Here is a 16,822-nt window from a genome sequence, read left to right on the forward strand (position 1 = left end):
GACCCTGGGAAAGTCATTGAATTCTGTTTGCCTCAGTTTCCTCATCTTAAAATGAGCTGGAGAAGGAAATGGCAAAAAAAACTCCAGTATCTTTGCCAAGAAAACCCTAAATTGGGTCAGGAAGAATGTGACTGAAATGACTGAGCAGAAGAAAATGGCAAACCACTCCAGTATCTTTGCCAAGAAAACCCTCAATTGGGTCAGGAGGAATGTGACTGAAATGACTGAGCAACAGCAACTCTGAGAACTGGTGCTATTATTGCCCCCATTTTACAGATGAGGAAACTGAGGACAGGAAAAGTTAAGTGACAGTTAACGGTCACATAGCTAGTAAGCATAGAATGGCTCTGGGTCTCACCAGGCTCCTGAACAGTTATAACACTATTTAAGAAGACAGTGACAGTGGCAGGATAACAGAAAGCTGTCATTTATGGTACATAAATGAAGGGTCAGACAGACTCACTTCTGACCCTCATCCCTAGTGGGTGATGCAAGGATAGAGTAGGAGGTGGGAGTCCCTCCACTTTGCTATTCTCTAACGTTAGAGATAAAGAAAGGTAAGTCAGAGCATCTGTTCACCTTTGGCTCTACACTCTCCTCTCCCATAGCTTCTTCACCTACTCCCCACAATACCTTCCCTTAGGAAGGTTGTCAGTCACCAGGTAATAACAGTTTTCCCAAAGGACTTAATGTCTCCCCAAAGGAGGCAGAGGTTCTCAAACTTTTTGGTCTCAGGATTCATTTACATTATTAAAAAAATTCTTGAGGACCCCACAAAGAGCTTTTGTTCATGTGGGTTATATCAATGTCTTCATATTACTATGAAAATAGTTTTGACCTTGTAGAACTCCTGGAAAGGTCTCAGAAACTCAGGGATTCCTGGACCAACTTTGAGAACTGCAGGAATAGGTGATACTGGGGTGATGTCTACCAGCGAACATTTTTTTCTACCATCTTGGTACTAGTGTCATGGAAAAAGCACTGAATTCAGAGTCAGAGGACCTGAGTTTGAATCTTAGCTCTGTTTTTATCAAGTCATTTCACCTTTCAGTTTCCTCATTTGCAAAATGAGGTGGGTTAGATTATATGATACTCCGAGGCCCTTTCCAACTCTAAATCCTATGCTCCTAGGATTTGTCCTATCAAGGAGGAAGAGGGTGGGGCAGCAGAAGAAAAGGGACTGAGGTCTAGAAACTGAATCAGAGTGAAGTAGCTCTGTATATCAGAGGTGACAAGCACATGACCAGCAGGCTACGTGATTCCCAACACACTCCCAAGCAGATTAAAACCAGATAAAATGTAATTGAGAAATATTTAGCAAAATAAAAATACAATAAAACATAAATATCACTACATTTTTAAATAGTCAATATGCATCCCACAGGGATCCTTATGTATGGATTAGTGACCCCATTCCTATGAGTTGGATACCACTACATTTGTCTGTGGCCTCCCAAAGGCTCCTTAGTCTCCCTCACTCTCAATTCCCAGCAGTCCAGAGCTCTATTCCCTCAAATCTGTACTCCTGCAAAAAGTATCCTATCTGGTCTTATAGGTAGACTATTAGAGTTGGGACTTTAGAAATACTTTAGCCCATTCTCTCCACACTCCATTTTACATGTGAGGATCTTTGAGTCCTTTCCCTCTCACCGATGCTGTTGTAGTCTTTCACCAAACACCATCTTCATCACTTTATCTCCTATCTTAAGAATCAATACTTCCCTTTTGTTGATAATATCAACTCTAAATGCAAACTGATGTAGTAGGTATTTCTGCAGCACTATTTCATTACTGTGATGAGCTGAAATATTCCTACAAAGGGAAGCAGAATCCTGAGACAAAGCTAAGTAAAATTGCCCTAATCTTCTCTAAGATATAGAGGGATCAGGGAAGTGAAGAGATCTGTGCAAAGGCATATAGGTCTGGGAGAATCTTAGCACTTAGCACAGTGCCTGGTACATAGTAGGTACTCAATAAATGCTTTTTGATTGATTAAATTTGAGAGGCAAGAACTGGAAGCTACTGAAAGTCTCATCCACTGTTGAGATGGAGGGGAGACAGCTTTCTCACTGTGCTTCCCTTGCTTCCTTTTGGTATAGTCCCTGACCCCAAAAAGGGTCCCAGACATGCAAACCCTTCCTTACTCCTTTCCACGACCTGCAGTTTGGGTCTGTTTCCCCAGAATCCTAAAGATCCAGAAGTTTATGTGGGAGGAATTTCAAGAGATGGTTGTAGGACTTCAGGTAGGATTACTTAACATTTTCCCCTTTATTTGTGTTATATTCAATAAACCATGTGACTACAGTATATGTAAATGTAGGGGGCAATTTGACAAAAGATTCCAGGTGTAAGATGGGGTTACAACTATCAATTTCCTGTTTTAATCATTGAGAGTAAATATTTCATATAATCCCCTAGTTTCTATGACTTAGTTGGCTAGCATTCCATTTAATACTGTGGAATTGCAGGGTGGGGTAAGGGGGTTTAGAGAGAGGAAGGGAAAAGGTGAGTATAAGTGGTTGTAGTCTCAGTGCTCCCTAGTAGCCAATGAGGAGCCTTTTGGGAGATTACCATACATTCACCAAAAAAATGAACTGAAGGGACTACTGGGCTGGTACCTCAAGGAGAGCCTACTCGGTAAACAATTTGCATATACTATTGTATATTCTATGATTAATTAGCAGAACACACAGGGCCTTTCTATAGGGTTAGGGAAAGCAGCACACTAGCTAATTTGGACCACTCATAGTGCAGTCTCCTGTGTTTCATGGAGTAGCATCATGTTGTTGTTTGTCCTTCATTCTCCAAGAGGACCATGACATCAGGAAGGTGATTCCATAACTTGCAAGTGAATTGGATTTAAGTAAGGAAGGACTGTGCAAAGTCACCAGTCTCACTTTCTTCTACAGACCCATCTGGGTCCAGTGGCAAGATAAAGATTAGGATGACCACCCCCAGTATGGCATATAAATTGCAAAGCTATCACACTGACATTACATTCAGGATCCTCCATTAAGTGGTCCTTTATCTCTCCATCATCACCTCCAACTCTCCAGACCAGCACCCCTATTTCTTTTAAACAATCTTCTTGCTGTTCCCTGCATCATCACTCATATTTATACCTTTGCTTAGGGCATTTCCTATCATGAGACATTCCCCTTTTGCCTATCTATCCCAAACCTTTTTTCTCCCCTCAAAACTTTGTCTTGCTCAAAACTGACTGCTTCTAAAAATCTTTTTCAGATTAATCTTACTATCTTTTGACAACTTCTTTATACTTCAGCGCTTATGTTTTCTGTCTGTTGGATTTTTAAAAAATATTTTGCCTTTTTGATAGGCTAATTTTTTATTGTTCTTGTTTTGATATAATAAGGATTTAAGTTCCTTTGGGAGAAGTGGTGAGAGTGCTAAACTTGGAATCTGGATTTAATTTTTGGCTCTGCCATTTACCACCTGTTTGAGTAGTCACTCAGTCTCTCTGAGATTTAATTTCTATGTCTGTAAAATGAGGGGGTTGAATGGAAGTCTATGCATAATCTGGATCTTTTGTCTCTTTGCCCCCAAAGAACCAAGTATAGTGCTCTGTTTGTTTGTTAAGTAACTCCATCGTGCTCTTTCACCCAAATAATCCCAAGGTTTTCAGCAAAGGGTAGGTTTCTGGGAGAGGATCATAGTTTAGACAGCGAACTGCTGCTAGACAAAGGAGGAAGGGACTCACCCTCATCCTCTAGAATTTCAAGCCAATAGAAACTTTAGAGACCATTTAATCCAACAACATTTTATAGATGCAGAAACCAACTTTACAAATACAGGGTTGCTGTGAAGAAAAGCACTAGATGAACTATTAATATAATTCCAGCTTCACTACTGACTGCTGTCTGACCTTGGGCAAATCTTTTTCTAGGCTTATTTCCTTTCTTATTTCTTATTTTCTAGGCTTTTTTCCATTTCTTTTGAAATGAAGGGAGAAGATTGGGTTATCTCTAAGGTCCCTTTCCACTGACATTCAAAGGGTCCGTGAACCTTGGTCCTTCCCCAACCTATCTTTCCCCATTCTATTTAAAAACCTGTCCTGAGAGAAGTATCAGAGAGTGATCAACGCAGATGCAGAAGAACCTTAAGCTTTATGCCAAATGGGGCGAGGCTGGGAAGTAAATAAATACATATCCTGAGCCTTTTTCCGATATCCTCCCACCAAAAATCCCCGCCCATGATCCTGCCCCTTCTCTCGCCCAAGCTCCTCCTTTCAGCACTGTGATAGGGACAGCTCCCGGGTCTTGGCATCCTCTGTCTTCAGCTTCTGGTATAAAGTGGGGCTAACCCGGTAGGATCTCAGGGGAGCTGCGGGTGGAAGTTCAAGCCCGCAGCTCCCCTGCACCTTGACGGGGGTTGGGAGAGCCCTACCCTCGGAGGCGGCACCCACCTAACTCCAGGAACCTGCAGCCGCTAGACCGACTGAGGTGCTGGCAGCCCAACTGAGAGCCAGGGGTCGGAGGATCCGGGCTCCTTGGGCCCATGCAGTCAAAGGATGCCGATTCGCAGGGGGCATGTTGCGCCCCAGAACACTTACTTGGACACAATCATTCGAAAATTCGAGGGCCAGAGTAAGTGTATGAGAGTATGTGAACCTATGAGGGTAGATGGGTCTTCTGGAAGGGTGGAGCGTCGGAGGTCGGGAAGAATCGAGAAGGATGACGGGTCTGGGAAAGCTCCAAAAGGTGAAGAACAGTGTAAGGGGAGGAGGATTGTTCTGTGTTCTGGGGTGCTCTCTACAGCTCTTCCAATTGAGTGGGAGAGGGAACAGGTGGGATGCTTCAAGTTCCTTAAACCCTCACATCAAACTACCAGCAACTTATCTATCCTGTTTCTCTATGCCTATCATCCCTAAGCTCTTTCCCTAGGCGTAGAGAGTAGATAAGCAGGACTCTCCTCTCTGCCCAATTGTTGTGGGTTTTTTTAATTGAACAAAATTTAATCTGTTAAAATTCAATTCAATAAATATTTATTATTCAGTAGGCATCATGCACAGGAACAGTGCCTTTGTCCTGTACCTGTCCACTTTCCTCTTTTCCCAGGACCTGTTGTAAATCAGCCCCTCTAAGGGAACCTATAGTTCCCACATTCCTCTCCCCTAACAAACTCTTCATTCCTGCTCCCCACCCTTTTCTCATCAGTCCCTGCCACTTACTTCTCATCACTACCTATTGATTCCAACCTGGTATTGATTCCATACCCACAAACTCCTTATTTTTGATTCTCCACTCCCTTGCCCCTCTCCCTGTCCCATCTATTAACCCCAACTTCAGTCCTAACCACTGACGTCTTCTTACTTCTTAGGCCGAAAGTTCCTGATCGCCAATGCCCAGATAGAGAACTGCGCCATCATTTATTGCAATGATGGGTTTTGCCAGCTCTTTGGCTACTCCCGAGTGGAAGTGATGCAACGACCCTGTACCTGTGACTTCCTCACTGGTCCTGACACCCTACCAAGTGCTGTGTCCCAACTGGCACAGGCTCTGCTGGGTGCTGAGGAATGCAAACTGGAGATCCTCTATTACAGAAAAGATGGTAAGGTCAGGCCTCCTGTTGGAGTGTAGGGGAGAGGAGAAAAGGGCAGGGTCATGCTAAGCCTCAGTTCCTGCTCTGTAAAAATGAAATTGAACTAGACCATTTCTAAGGCCCTCTCCAGTTCTAGATTTCACTGGGTTTTAGGTGATGGGGTCAAGGTAGTTAATGTTCAAGTTGGGGGGACTTGGAGCAAGGATCTAGGGGCAGCCAGATGATGAATTCTGTGGGAGATAGAGGTACTGTGGAAAGAACTCTGATGTAGAATTGGAAAACCTGGGTTCCGGTGCCAGCTGTGCTACTTTCTAGTCAATTGGCAATGGGCAATGGGCAAATTGCTCCCCTTCTGTGGGTCTCAGTTTCTTTCTCTTTTAAATCAGGGAGTTGAGCTAGATAATCTCTAATGTCCCTTCAAGCTCTTAAAAAAACCTTCCAAGCCATCTATGGATATATTTCCTATCCCTGTAGAACTGAAAGACCTCATGGCCAGAAATGGGGCCAGACCTCGCACAAGCTTCTGGTTCAGTATTCTGGGGATCTTTCCGGTGCTAGCCTTTCCTTCCCACCCCATCAAACCTTAGCCTACTGACTGACAAGCCTAGGAAGTGCCTGCTGTCCTCAGTCACTATTAGCCCCAGATGTCAGACAGCTGGGATAGAAATTAACTTTCCCTGATCTCCCTCTGCGTGGGCAGGGATTAGGGAACTAGGGTCACCCATTTTCTCCTTCAGGACCTCCACCACTCCTAGAGCCTCAGGAAGTGCAGACAGGCAGAAGGAAGGAAGAGCTGGGTTTGATGCAATAGGAACTGTGTTGGATTTAGTGAGAGAACCTGGATTCAAACTGCACCTCTGTTACCACCCTATAACCTTGGGCAAGTTACTTAAAACTTTCTCAGGTTTGGTTCTGTAACATAAGAGAATTGGGCTAGATGGTTTGTAAGCTCCATTCTAGCTCTAAATCTAGGACCCTGGACTAGAAGTTCCATCATACTCCCAGCCTCCTAGGATTGCTGGGAAAGTGGTATATAAAATAGGGATGGACTTCAGCTCTTAAACCAGGGGCTCTTCAGCAAGAACCTTACCTTTCCTTCTCTTCCACAACAGGGTGATGGGGACTACTTGCCCAAGATCCAGAAAGCCCCTAAAGTGGATTACTGTTTTTAAAAAAAGGGTCAGCACTTCAAAAAGGGACAGAGGAAACTTGGACAAAAGGGCAGAATAGGAGATGGGAGTCAGACTCTTCATGACACACCCCACTAGTCACTTACCTGGACCAAGTTACCCCGTTGGAGTTGAGTGTGAGTCAAAGTTTAGAATGATAGATTATCAGATATTGAAGGAACCCTAAAGATTGTACAGTCCTAGCCTACCTCCCCCATTTTACAGGGGAGGAAACTAAGGTCTAGAGAGGGGAAATGACTTGTTCAAGAAAACATTGAATTAGGACTAGAACTGAGGGTTCTTGATTCCTAATCTTGTATTCTTTCTACTATACCACAATCCCTCTTCTGTAGAGCACATAGGAAAAATATCTTGGGGCTAAGGAAAAGGTTAAAGGGACTTTGAACTTCCTATTTCTTCCAATGGAAAAATTCAGATCTTTTTGTATTGTCTAATAGGTGTAAAAGCCTATGGTCCATATATACATTTTGGGTACTGTCAACCTCTAGAGTAGGACTTCAGTGGTGAAGATAGAATATTGTTCCTGGCATAAGGAGGGAGCAGGAGAACTCAAATGACCAATAAGGTTTCAAGTTCATTAGTCTTAGCTCCATTTGGAAGAGAGAGAGAGGTTTGGATTGCCTAGGTGCTTTTAAGAAGAATGGAGTGAGCCTACAATCCCAGAACAACCCTGAAGAAAGAAGGGAAAAAGCAGACAACCTGGCCTGGACTAGCTTGGTATAAAGTATCTGGAAGGAAAGACACCAGAGTCCTTTTCTGGGAAAGTCATTTTCCTCTTAATGTCAGGGGCTCCCTCCTTATTCTAGAGAATAGGTGGAGGAGGATGGGAAGAATCCATCTCCTATGTGGAAATTTTTTGTTTTTCTATTACCTTCTCCACCTCTGAGCATTTCACACAGAGTTGGGGAGGTGGCTGAGAGAGGAGAGGGTGAGAGACAGAGTGAGGTAGGTGGGGGAAAAAACAGAGCAAGGAAAGGGAGAAGGTGTGAGAGACAGAGAGGAGGAGGAGAGGGAAAAGGGGGAAAAAGTAACTGAGAAAGACAAGAGGAAGAGAGAAAACATAAGACGGACAGGCTCAAAGGAAAGCACCTATCTGAGTAAATAGATTTGAGATACCCATTTTTAGACCCTAGATTGAAGAGGAAAAATGAGAAAGGAGCCCCTGCCCATCAGAGGTTAGAAGGGGCAGCAACCAGGGACCAGTCCCATCTGCCCTGGAGAGTTATTCCAAAAGCAGGGAAAGAAAGAGGCACAGACCGGAAACAGAGATAGGGCTAAGGATATGTCCCATTAAACTGAGAAGTAAAAGAAGAGGGACAAGGGGCTAAGGCCTCTCTAAGTTCTTCCTTGGGGCTACCAAGATTTGCAGCTAAAGTGGATGGCTATTTAATTTCATAGTTAGGAAAACTGAGGCAAAGATCAACCCAAAGTGACAATGACAGGCTTTGAGACAAATGGAGATAGTGTGGTATAATAGAAAGAATACTGGAGGTACTGGATTTGAATCCTGACTTCTACTCATAGACTGTAATCTCAGAGGAGTCACTTCCTCTCTCTGGGTCTCAGTTTCCTCTCCCGTAAAAATAAAGGGGACATAATTATTCCTAACTCAGATATACTGTGATCCTATGTTGCTTGGTAGTCTGAAGGAGTGAAATATGGATAAAATAACATTATAGGAGTTTGGAAGAAAGTTCCTTCTTTCCCTCTAGGCTGATCACATCTGTTTCCTCTTGGGATGTAGATTCACACAACTGGGGTGGGGAGGGGGAGAGGTGGTTTATTCCCTGTTTGGAGAACTCTGTGTTTTTATGGGAGTGAATATGTGTGACTGTGTGCCTGTATAATTGTACATTAGCGTACTTCTGTGTATACTGGGTTTGAACATTTCTCAGGAACCACTTGGGTGTCAGGGAATGGGAGAGTGTTGACTGCTGTAAATTTTATATAATCTATGAACTTGCCTGTGTTGTCATCTGCTGCTGATGAGTGAGTGTTATGGAAACAACACAGAGAGGAAAGCACTGACCTGGGGTCCAGGAGGCCTGAATTCTAATTCACACACTAATTAACTCCTTTATCTAATCATCTGCTCCAAACTCCCATTTTACAGATGAATAAACTAAAATTCAGGAAAGAGCTGTAATTTGTCCCAGGTCACCCAGTTCATTAGTAAAACTTGAACCAAACCATTGTACTTTCCTCTATTCCAGGCTGCCTTTCCTAGGTAAAAGTTACTTCATCTCTCTGGCCTCAGTTTCTTCATATGTAAAATAGGTAAGGGAGTGTAGGGTGTGATAGAATGGCCTCGTGTCTGCTAATTTCTGCTAATATTCTCAGATTCAACAACTCACCAACAGGGACACAGCAGTACCATAGAGACAACGCGTTAACCACCTTCTCCCCACCACCATCTCTCCATTGGGCAGGGTCCCCCAACTTTTCCTCTGGGCCCCAATCTTGTGAAGCATTCCCAACTGACACTGTCTTAACTAGAAAGGGACAGAACCACAGGTCTGGGGAAGGAGCAAAATTCTAACCATGGCTGCAGGAGGTTGTTCAGTCTCTGAAGAAATGGGTATCACAAAATCCAAGACCACAAACCTTCATCACAGAATTTTAGGGGTAGAAGGGACCTCAGAAGCCATCTAATCCAATCTCTTTATTTTCATACAGTGAAACTGTGATATAGAGGCAGGGAGTGACTTTCTTAAAGGTTCTGATTCTGTCCAACTCCTATTTCATGAAATCATTACAACCAGGCACAGAATGCTTATCCTAAGACCAATTGTGGGGCAGAATAGGACAGGGAAGGCCCAGAGATCTGGGCTATCAAGTGAGCTGGCAGCAACAGGCCCCCTTTGACTTAAGCCTGAAAATTCTGCTGCTGAGCTCTTTTGTGTGAATGTCTTCCTGTGGGGCCAAGCCCAGCAGCTGGTGAATGAATACTTTGGGGCTTTGGAGTCTGGAATCTGACCTTAGGGATTCTTGCTCACAGTGGTGAGGGAATAAAGGAGAGAAAAGGAGAGGGTTTGTTCTGTTGGGTTTACTTAGCTGCACTGTGCAGATACATCTGGTCTCTCTACCAATCCTGCCTTCTACCTCTGAGTCCCCATTGCTGCTGGCTCTAAGGAGTTGAGGACTGGGACTCACACTTCCTTTGGTCAAGTGCCCATGGGCTGAGGCTAAGGAGAAAGGGGAGATAACAAGGTATCTCAGAAGAATAGCTCAAATCCATACAGCTTGGTCATTTCTGCCAGACCCTGGGCATGGTTCCACTAAGCTGTGCCATAGCTGATTTCATCAGCCAAAGATGGTGGAGGATCTCTATAGTCAAATGGGCAGTACGTCTTTATATCTTAGGGCCATATAACTTAGGTAGAAAGGGTAGGGGAGGATAGCAAGGGAGAGTGGGGTGAGCTTCGAGAAGTGCTTGCCCTATGTGAAAGCCCACAATCAAGCACTGGGCTACATGTAGAAGTTATACTGATCAGGACCAGGGAGCTGAGGATGGAAGAAGGAAGCTGACACAATGGACAGAGCACTAGATCCGGAGTCAGGAAAACCCAGGTTCAAATCCTGCCTTAGACATCAGTTGTATGTAACCAAATGACCCAATGTGTCTGGAGGTCATAGGGAAAAAAATGCACTGAAGAGATGCCAAGTCTTACAGAGACACCATGGCTCCTGTGAACATAAAAAGGAAAAAAAGCATTTAGTAAGTGCCAACTATGTACCAGGCACTATGCTAGGCACTTTATAAATATCATCTCCTTTGATCCTTACAACAATCCTGTGAGGTAGCTGTTGTTATTGTCTTCATTTCACACTTGAGGAAACTGAGGCAAATAGAGGTGAAGTGACTTGCCCAGGGTCACACAGCCAATAATTATCTCAGGCCAGATGTGAACTCAGTCTTCCTGACTCCAGGGCCAGCTCTCTATGCACTATGGCACCACCTAGCTGCCCCTAGCTTTAGGAAGCACCTGTCACATGCCAGGTACAATGTATGTGGGGAGGATGTTAGGGAGGAAATACAGACAAAAAAATGCCCTCAAGGAGCTTACATTCCATCAGAGATGCTTGTGTTCTATCATTCTATTGTACACTAGAAACATACACAGGTATCCATGCAATAAGTACAAGGAAAATTCTTTTTTTTTTGTTTTTTTTTCCAATTTATTTATTTTTAGTTTTTAACATTCATTTCCACAAGATTTTGAGTTACAAATTTTCTCCCTGTATTTTCCCTACCCCCACCCCAAAATAGTAAGACTACTGAATACCCCTTCCCCCAATCTTTTCTCTCTTATATCCTCCTCCATTCCCCCCCCACACACACACACAACTTTCTAGTAGGGCAAGATGGATTTCTATACCCTAGTAAGGCAAATTCTTGATGAGGGGAAGGTAGCATCTGAATGAATAAGGAAAAGGTGGTGCATATGCAGAATTTTGAAGGAAACAGGATATTCTGAGAACAGAGAGGAGAGGAATCTATTCCAGGCATGGGAGACATCCAGTGGAAAGGCATGTTGACAGGAGAAGGAGTGTTATGTGTGAGGAAAAGCAACAAGAATAATCTGGACAATAGAATGCAAGAAAGGGAATGACATATGATAAAGTTGGAAACTGAGGTTTGGGCCAGATTGTAAAATGTTTTTAAGAGTTAAACAAAGGAGCTTATATTTAATTTTTTTTGGAGGGGCAATTGGGGTTAAGTTACTTGCCCAAGGTCACACAACTAGTAAGTGTTAAGTGTCTGAGCCCAGATTTGAACTCAAATTCTCCTGACTCTAAAGCTGGTGCTCTATTCACTGCTCCACCTAGTCATCCTCCTTATATTTAATCTTAAAGGACATAGGGGGTCATTGAAATTTGAGTGGAGAAATGACTTGATCAGCTCTGCACTTTAGGAAAATCACTTTGGGAGTGAGATGAAATATAAATTATAGACGAGAGAGACTTGAGGAAAGGGGACCAATTAAAAGGCTGTGGCAGTAATCCAGGAGAAAGATAAAGAGAATCTGAACCAGAGTGGTTGCCATGTGAGTAAAGAGAAGGGGAGAGTTGTGAGAGATACTATAGAGGTAGGAACAACAAGATTTGGCAACTGACTGGATATGTAGAGTGAGGAGTCAGGGCTGACATCAAGTTTGGGAATCTGGGTGGCTAGAAAAGATAGTGGTACCCTCGAAAGAAACAGAGAGGTTGAGAAGATAAATGAGTCTGGGGGTGGTGGGAGGTGAAAGATAATTAATTTGGCTTGGGACATGAAGAGTTTGAGATGCCTATGTGACATCTAGTTTGAAATATACAAGAGAAAGTTGGATATGGGTGACAAGAGCTCAGGAGAGAAACTATGGTTGGACATATAGATTAGAAGTCATTTGTATGTTATTGTTGTTATATTATTTCAGTTGTGTCCAATTCTTTGTGACCCCATCTGGGGTTTTCTTGGCAAAGATCTGGAGTGGTTTTCCATTTCCTTCTCTGGCTCATTTTACAAATTGAGGAAACTGAGGCAAACAGAGATTAAGTAACTTGCCCAGGGTCACACAACTAATAAATGTTTGAGGCCAGATTTGAACTCAGGTCTTCTTGACTCAAAGTCTGGCACTATCCATTTCACCACCTAGTTGCCCCCACTCTGCAGAGAGGTGATAATTCATCCCATGGAAGCTAATGAAGTACTGATGAAATCACCAAGTAGGAGAGGTCCTCAGGGGCAGAACTTTGGAGGACAGCCATAGTTGAAGAGCATGATAGAGAGGATGGTGATTCATCAAAGAAAACTGAGGAATAATCAGAAAATTAGAAAGATGACCGAGAAAGCAGTGTCATAAAAACTCAGAGGAGAGAGGGTATCCAAGAGAAGAAAGGGTGGTCAATAGCATCAAACACTGCAGAGGTATGGAGAAGGCCTGAGAAAATACTGTCAGATTTTGGCAACTAAGGAATTGTTGGTAACTTTGGAGAAAACAGCATCAGTTGGGTGATGAGGACTTGGAAGCCTTACCTTCTGACCTCCCTCACTTCACCACCATGACTCAGTTGCCTTCTTACCCTGAAATTTTCCTCAGCTCCTAGAACCCTTCACATCCTTGAATGTCCTTCGGCCATGCTGACCCTCTTCTCCCATTGCTGAGCTCCTTCTGGAGGCCTCCATTTTGGGAATGGGCCTTGACCAGCCATGTTTCATTCCCATTCCAGCTGTGCTTCTCATTCACCACATTTTACCTCCTTGCTCCCCTATTTTTATATATATTTTATATAACCCTCCAGGTTACCTGCTCTACTCTCCCACCCCTCACTTTTCAGTTCCCTTTTATGTTTTCTCCCCCCCATTAAAATGTAAGCTTTTTGAGGGAAGGGGCTGCCTTTCTTTTTGGGTATATGTGTATCTCTAGCATTTAGCACAGTACCTGGCACTTAATAAGTACAAAAGGTCAGGAAATGAATGAGAAGAGAGGAAGTGGAAGCAATGTGTGGAGGTGGCTTTTCCAAGAAGTTTAGTTGCAAGGGAGGAGAGATAGAAAAAGATAAATTGAGAAGGTAGGGCCTAGAGGCTTTCAGCACTTTGGGTAGACCCTGGTGTAGGCTTTATGGGAGGACATAGTTGCACAAAAGGGACTGCAATCTACATGGTTGAAGGGAGTACTCATAAAGATGAGATAGCTGATCCATTGAAATACTAAGACAGGGAGCCCTGGTTTGAGTGTCAGAGGACAAGAGTTTGAGTCAAACTTTGCTACTTACAACCTATATGGTCTTTAGCTTTAATCATACCTCTCTGGACCTCAGTTTCCTCATCTTCAATATGAGAGAATGGAACTAAGTGATTTCTAAAGTATTTTTCCACTCTATATAAAGCTATGTGTAGACCCATGAGGATATGAACTCCCTAGAACTATGAAATGAATCATTGTGTATATTAGAGGGACTAGTAGGGACACAGTTGGAAAAGTAGGCTGGAGGCAGATTGTGGGGGGGCTTGAATGCCAGAATAAGGGGTCTGCACTCTTGTAGGCAAAGGAGAGAAACTTTGGAAATTTTTGAGCAGGAATGTGACATGATGTACCTCAAGAGCATATCCCCCAAAATAAGAGGTAGAGATGCTTGGGTGGAAAATGAAGGAAAGGAGAGAGACAGGAGAGCAAAGGACAGCCAGAGGTTCCAGTGGGGTCTCAATCCCCCACCCACCCAACTGCACTAATCTAATCCCCATCTGTTCAATTTTAATTAAAACAGAAACAAACCTCAGAGATTAAGCCCTGAGCAGCTGGAGCTGAGCACAGTCCTCCCAAGCCCTGATGCCACTTCAGCCCCCTAATGACCAGCTTAGCTGCTCTCTCTGCCACTACCTATGGAGCTGGGACCCAGCCCTACCCCCAATACACACTTTCCATCCTTCCAGGCCCTGGATACTGCCCGGGATTGCACAATCCTTGAGGGATTTCAGACTACAGGATGTATGTTGTACACAATAGCTTTGTTTCTCTGCTCTGCTTACTCCCTTGAACTTGTCTCAGACACAGGCCCCTACCAAACTCCCTAAGTCAACTCTTTTTGTAAGTGTGTAAAGGGAGAAGGGAAGTTCCCTTGCTTTTCTCCAATCTCCATCCTTAGGACCTCATTAGGACCAGAACCTCAGAGAGATCAGAGTTCCTTGCTCAGTCACCTTCCTGAGCTCCCACCACTGGCCATGTCATCTCTGAAGCTGAGCTGGCTTTTTCTCTGTCATGCTGCAGGGCAGAGGCCAGGATAAGGGTTAGGAGACCTAGCTAGACTGGTATCTCCAGCTTCTTTGTGCTCCTTGGTTTTCCACAGCTTCATGCTTCCGCTGCCTGGTGGATGTGGTGCCCATAAAGAATGAAGAAGGAGCCGTCATCATGTACATTCTCAACTTTGAGGACCTGGCGCAGCTCCTGGCCAAGAGTAGTAGCCGAAATCTGACCCAACACCTGTTGTCCCAGGGCTTCCTAAACTCTGGTGAGAAAGCCAAGGGGAGAGGGGACGGGGGAAGGGGGAAGTGACTGTTCAAGGCAGAGTTACCACTACACAGCAAGGAACGGGGAATCTTCCCTCTGTCCTCTTGTTCTGTCCATGTTGCACATGGTTTCTCCACTTCCCTACTCTACCCATGCCCTTGAACTCAGACAGCCCCCTAACAAAATTCCCAAGCAAATTCCCTTTGTGGGGGTGAGTAAAGGGGTAAAGAATCTCAGCCACCTTGCCCTGCCCTTCGGTCCATGAAACTGCCTGCTCTAATGGAGACAATGCTTTCAGAGTGCTCCCGGGGCAAGCTAAGTAGACGAAGCTCTGCATCGGATGCAGACCAGCTCAAATATCACACGATCAGCCAAATTCCCCAGTTCACACTTAACTTTGTGGAGTTTAACCTGGAGAAGCACCCATCCAGCTCTACCACTGAGATTGAGATCATCGCCCCACACAAAGTGGTGGAACGCACCCAGAACGTCACAGAGAAGGTCACTCAGGTAATGGAACCAGCCTGGGAAAGCATTGTTTGGGCTTAGTCAGAGAGGGTGGTAGGGAGGGGGCAAACATGAAAGAGCCCACCCTGGATGCCAGGTAAAGTATCTGCATAGCAAAGTATCTGGCCAAGGGGAGGGGATAAAGGACTGGCATACCAAGAATTCCCTGAGAGCTGTGTCTTTTTTCTTCACTCTTTTTTTTTTTCTGTTTTATTAATGCTTTTGTCCACATTGCTGTCATTTCCCAATGCCACCCATCCCTGACCTACCATACTAATAGAACCCTTTCATATAACAAAGAAGTTAAGCAAAACAAATCAATACATTGGTCCTGTTTGACAATTTGTAGTCCACTATACCCTGTTGTCTATATCAAGGGTAATCCTGGAGTCCTGATTCTGCAGGCTGTTTAGTAATTACATGAGACAGTCTCAAGTATCTAAAAGTCTATTGTACCATGCTAGTAATCCCCCAAGGGAGTGGTCTTGACAGATGAGCCAATATCCCTGTGACAGTTTTCAGTTCTATGTTCAACTCTGGCCCCGAGGGAAGAGCATCATCTCATATAGAATGAGTCTATGGTATGCATGAATGAAGTTAGGGAGGATTAGGAAAACAGCTGGTTTCAGAAGAAATCATCTGGTTTTATGTTCCTGAGAACACTCTGTAGGACTAACCCAGCTTGGGTTAACTTCAGCTGAATCTTCTACATTTTAGTTTCTACCCCTCTTCCAGGATATGGCTACCACCAGTACCCTGATCTCTGGGTTTTGGAGGTAGTGGAATGAACAAGGAGAAGGCAAGGATTGTAGCAAATAGGTTATCAAATGGGAGGGAACATTTGACTGTTGGAAGGTAGTGGAAGGTAGTGGCTGCCCTCCATGGCTCCTACCAGGAAGGAGCTGTTCTCAGGAAGAGAGGAAAAGATGAATTATTTAGGGGACCAGGGGATACTGTCCTGTCACCTCTAGTGGAAATGAATGAGGATGAAGTGAGAAGATGGAAGAGGGAAAGTAAGAAGAGAAATTGGGAAAAGGGTGAGGAAGGAATGGAAGGGTTCTCTCCTTAACTTCCTCCTCTTTTCCCCTGGGTTTCAAACTTGGATCCATCCTCCTTGTCTTTGGGAAATAATAGGATCATAGATTTAGAGCCAGAAGAAACCTCAGAGGCTGCCAAGTCCAATTCCAAAAGATTGTTGAGAAGATAATGATTAATAATCATAATAAGTAATAATGATATTTCTATAGCACATACTATGTGCCAGCCACTATACTAAACATTTTATAATTATTATCTCTTTTGATTCTGGGAGGTAGATGTTATTATTATCACCATTTTACAGGTGAGGAAACTGAGACCAACAGAGGCTAAGTGACTTGCCCAGGATCACACAGCTAGTAAATTTCTGAGGCCAGATTTGAACTCAGATCTTCCTGACTCCAGGCCCTACCTCTAAATTTACCAACTTTAAGATCATGAGATCATAGATTTGGAGTTAGGAGGTAGTTGAATTCAACCTTCTCACTTTGTAGATGAGGAAGCTGAGGCTCAGAGATCAGAAGAGGCTTGCCCAAG

General features: G+C 43.9%; 1 protein-coding gene across 1 annotated transcript in view; it reads left to right on the top strand.

Annotated features, from left to right (window-relative positions):
- The first annotated feature begins 4,528 nt into the window (after positions 1-4,528).
- Positions 4,529-16,822, top strand: part of KCNH6 (potassium voltage-gated channel subfamily H member 6) — a 43,490-nt gene continuing 31,196 nt past the window's right edge. Inside the window, 4 exon segments of the mRNA XM_069076854.1 lie at positions 4,529-4,604; positions 5,338-5,568; positions 14,580-14,741; positions 15,039-15,250. Coding sequence (XP_068932955.1) covers positions 4,529-4,604; positions 5,338-5,568; positions 14,580-14,741; positions 15,039-15,250 — 681 coding nt within the window.

The sequence above is a fragment of the Petaurus breviceps genome, unplaced genomic scaffold (genome assembly GCF_028583685.1).
Source record: "Petaurus breviceps papuanus isolate PSGF00001 unplaced genomic scaffold, PetGlider_PUasm1.0 90925, whole genome shotgun sequence".
Lineage (NCBI taxonomy): Eukaryota > Metazoa > Chordata > Mammalia > Diprotodontia > Petauridae > Petaurus > Petaurus breviceps.